General features: G+C 68.7%; 1 protein-coding gene across 1 annotated transcript in view; it reads right to left on the bottom strand.

Moving 5' to 3' along the window:
* The window catches only part of H696_00557 (hypothetical protein), a gene marked incomplete at its 5' end in the record, with an annotated part of 7,009 nt that extends 3,211 nt beyond the window's left edge, over window positions 1-3,798 (bottom strand). The window contains 3 exons of the mRNA XM_009494433.1: window positions 100-2,442; window positions 2,723-2,825; window positions 3,075-3,798. Coding sequence (XP_009492708.1) covers window positions 100-2,442; window positions 2,723-2,825; window positions 3,075-3,798 — 3,170 coding nt within the window. The remainder of the gene's footprint in view (window positions 1-99; window positions 2,443-2,722; window positions 2,826-3,074) is intronic.
* Window positions 3,799-4,207: the final 409 nt, after the last annotated feature.

The raw sequence follows: 4,207 nt of genomic DNA, 5'->3' as shown, positions 1-4,207 counted from the left end.
CACACACACACACACACACACACACACACACACACACACACACACACACACACACACACACACACACACACACACACACACACACAGCAAGAGACGCACTCAAGGAAATCCGCGCGCTCAGCCAGGCCAATTGGGCCAAAGATTGGCCCTGAAACGGCAGCCGAGGGACCTCCAAGCGCCCGGCCGAGGACGCGGTCTAGCGCCCACTCGGCCGCGGCAGGAGTGGCACCGCACACGCAGGACACGCTGCCAGGCGCATGGGGCCCAGTCCCGGCACAGGCCATGCAGGACAATGCCACCGAGGGGAGAGTCGCAGCCAGACCCGCTGGCAGAACCAATGCACCGGCTTGCGTTGCCACGGCTTCCGGGTCGGCGGCCTCGGCGAGGTGCCACTCGAAGAGGGGCGCCCGATCGCCAGCGCCCCCGGGGCCCGGGGAAAACCGGCCAAAGGCGTCCGTCGCCCCGCTGGCCTCGGCCCCTGGCTGCCGCATGCACTCGGACCAGGCTCGGTGGCCGCCAGCCAGCGTCGGCCCATGCGGCACTCCGGCCAGGGACAGGCACAGCCCCAGGAGGGCTCGCACCCCGGCGGCGCGGACCGGCCCGGCAGCCTCCCGCCCGGCGGCCGGCCCAAGCCCAAAGGCCCCGGGCCCGGCCGGACGCAAGTCCGCCGCCAGGACCACGCGCGCCGGGTCGTATGTCGGAAGCCCGGGCGTCGAGCCATCCGGCCCCGGGGCCGGCAGGTCCATGAGCGGCCGCCACAGGTGTGCCGCACGCTGGGTTTCCGTCAGGAACCAGCTGGCCCAAATCCGCGACGTGAGGGCCGCCTGGGTGAAGCGCCCGCGGAACTGCATGTCCGAGAAGTCCCCCACGTCCGGATGCAGGAGTGGTTGCTGCTGCTGCTGCTGCTGCTGCTGTGGCTCGAGTGGCTCGGACCCCTCGAGCATGTCCAGCCGGTGGTCGATTTCCGCGTCGAAAGCGTCATCGGGCACCGAGACCCCGGTCTCCAGGGTGTGGAGGGCCGGCCCGGCGCCAAGTGAAGCGCGATCCGCACGTCGGCCATAAAACAGCCACCGGGCGACGGGCAAATGCCCCGCAAGCTCCAGCCGCTCCGGGGCCCCCAGCAGCCACGACAATCCACACACCGCCAGGGTGAGTGCGCGTTCGGAGTATCCGGCTTCGTCGGCCGTTCGGGCCGTCCGGCCGGCCGCCTGCAGCCAGGCCACCAGCCGGAAGAGGTGCTCCGGCTGGGGAAAGGCCCCGCCGGGGGGGGCAGGCGCCGGACGCGACCCGGCCGCGAGAGCGGCCGACTCGCCAGCCAAGCTGCCCAGCTCCACCGCCAGGTGGAGCTGCTGCCACAATGTCCGGCCAAGGCCGGTGGTCCCGGTGGCCAGGGCTTCCTGACTGGCCAGGAAGGCGGCCTGCACCACCTCCGGATCCCCGAGAAGATGCATTTGCACCAGGGCCGCGGCGCGGCGCCGGTCGGCCCCAGACCCGCGCATGGCCTCAAGTCGAAGACGCTCGGCCCATGGAGCCAGGGCCATATTCACCACCCCGGCGCTCAGGCCGGACAGCCGGTTGAGCCCCTCAGCCGGGCGGGTGCCCTCGTAGAGGCACTGAATGGTTCGCGCGGCCACGCGCCACAGGTGTCCCCAGTCCCCGGACAACTGGGCCCGCACATGGGCCAAGGGCCGGGTGGACATTCCACTCAGTGCATGACCAGATAGACGCTCGGCCAGGCGGCCGCGTGCACGCGCCAGCCCCAGCCCCAGAACATCGGCCAGGGCTTCGGCCGCGGCCCGCCGGGCCCGGGCCACCCGCCGCCGAGTGAGCGGCCGTCCGGTCGGTAAAAAAGCCAGGGCCAGCTGTAGGCCCCGCAGGGCTGCAAGCTCCAGCCACCGGTCCGCGGCCAGCGGGTCATCTCGCAGCAGGCGGAAAGCCGCGCCCACTCGGGAGGCCACTTGCTCCGCCAGATCGGCCGGACCCTCGGCCGGGTCTACCTCGGAGGTGGACACGTCGCGCGAGCCCTCCGGCTCCTGGCCCACCGGGATGAAGGAGCCATCAGCCGGGTCCGGACCGGGGGTGGCCATGCTGGCCTGGTGGCCGGCCGCCTCGGCCGCTTGAAGGCGCAAGGCCTGTACCAGCAGCAGGTCCGATGGCCAGACGCTCTGGCTGCCCAGCTCGCAAGGCGATCGAGCTGACACATGAGCATACAGCATCCGGACCAGGCCTGCCTCCCGCACAACGGCCAATGTGTCGGCCGTGTGCGTGGCATTGCGCCGACCCGCCTCCGGCTCGGCCTTGGTGCCGGGGGCCGACGGCCGAGCCCGAGATCCTGCCTCGCGCAGCAACAACAACGGATCCCCCCGAGCAGACCAGCTGCTTGGTTTGGGCAGAACCGTCAGTAGGGGAGGTGGGTGGTCGGAAATTGGTAGCCAGGCGGGACTGAAACATGCGGCGTTCGGGCAGTGAAAGGGGGGGCACAATGTGAGCGAGCAGCCCGGCAGGCAGGCAAGCAGGAAGGCGCAGAGAAACAGCGAAACAGCGAAACGGCGGCGCAGCGAAACAGCGAAACAGCGAAACAGCGAAACAGCGAAACAGCGAAACAGCGAAACAGCGAAACAGCGAAACAGCGAAACAGCGAAACAGCGAAACAGCGAAACAGCGAAACAGCGAAACAGCGAGACAGGAAGAATAATCGGCCACACAGTTCGGTGACACGCACGGGAGGCGGGGGTTGACAAGTTCGGAATCGGGCTCCGGACGGCCACGGCGGCTAGCTCGCGAGAAGGATGCCTCCCATTCTTGGGGCAAGCCCAGCACGCTGGCTGCGTGCGATGATGCCCGGCAGGGCAGGCAGCAGCAGGCAGGCCGTGCAGGCAAATGGCAATCGGCACATGATGGCCAGACCAAGCCCCAGGAGGGTATTGAAAGGGAATCAGCGATGGCGGCCGGGGGCAGAGGGCAAGGCGCCGGAGACAGGAAGAGAGGAAGGGGAAGAGGGGGAGAGGGGGCTGGGAAGAAGAAGAAAAAAGGACGAGGGACAATCCAGGGACAAGAAGGCGCCAGGAACGCACCAGCAGCCCCGGACACCGGGGCTGACGCCACCGCGGATGCATCCACCCGGTAATAGTGCGGTGGCAGGGGCCCGCCACTGGCAGCCGACGCCCCAGTCGGGGGAATGAGCAAAGATTGCCGGCGAAGGAGTGACACATCTCCCCGAGGGTCTACGAGGAAGCCGTCGCCCTCGGTGCCGGCAGTCGGCGCCAGCCAAGGCCGCTCGGTCGAGGGGGACGAGATGGAGCGCCGCCGGCGAGGATGGTGCCGACTGCGAGATGCCGCCGCCCCGGTCCCGGACCCGGAGCTGGCCACAATCATCCGGACGTCCTCAGAGGACAGGGCATCAAGGAGCCGATCGCAGGTGGACCCCGATGCGGGGGAGGTCGATCGGTGTCGGCGCCGACGCCGGTCAGCTCTATCGGGGGATCGATCGCGCCGGTGGCGCCGGCGCCGATCCCGGCCTCGTGAACGGCTACGTGAACGGCTGCGCGAGTGGCTGCGTGAGCGACTATGCGAGTGCGCCGAGCCCCGGCCGCGTCGAGGGCGTCGGCCTGACGGGCTGGGAGATCGGGTCCCTTGGAAGGGGACCACCTCCCGGCTGTGCGATGAGCCTCCAGGTTGAGGATTAGCCTGGTCGACCGGTGCTGAGGACTCGGCATCTGTCGTGGCCGCCGCCGCCGCAGCAGCAGCAGCAGCAGCCCGCGGCCTGAAGGAGCCAAACCCAGCAGAAAGCGGGTCCATCTTGGCCAGACCGGCGCGAAGATGTGGGAAGAAAGCGCAAGCAGGGGCAGGGGGGACGGAGGAGGGGAGACAGGAGAACTTGGAGCGAGAGAGAGAGAGAGAGAGAGAGAGAGAGAGAGAGAGGAGGGGGGGGGGGGGACTAGTTGAGAGGGGTGGGTCTGCCTTTGACCCGGTGGCGAGCTGTCTACAGGCGGCTCCGAGAAAAATGCCAAAAAAAAATCGGCTGCCACCACAAAGAGGGGGAGGGCGGAGGAAAGGAAGGGAGCGACAGACGAATGGCCGATCGCGCGCAGGGTAGATGGCCTCGCCACCAACGAAGGCAAGGCACGCGCACACACGCGCACACACGCGCACACACATCCATATGTACATATGCATCCACATACACACTTGCCCGTCCCCCCCCCCC

Source organism: Fonticula alba (genome assembly GCF_000388065.1).
Source record: "Fonticula alba strain ATCC 38817 unplaced genomic scaffold supercont2.1, whole genome shotgun sequence".
NCBI classification, from domain to species: Eukaryota; order Rotosphaerida; family Fonticulaceae; genus Fonticula; species Fonticula alba.
Note: the sequence above shows the minus strand (reverse complement) of the source record. Positions and strands in the feature narration are given on the sequence as shown.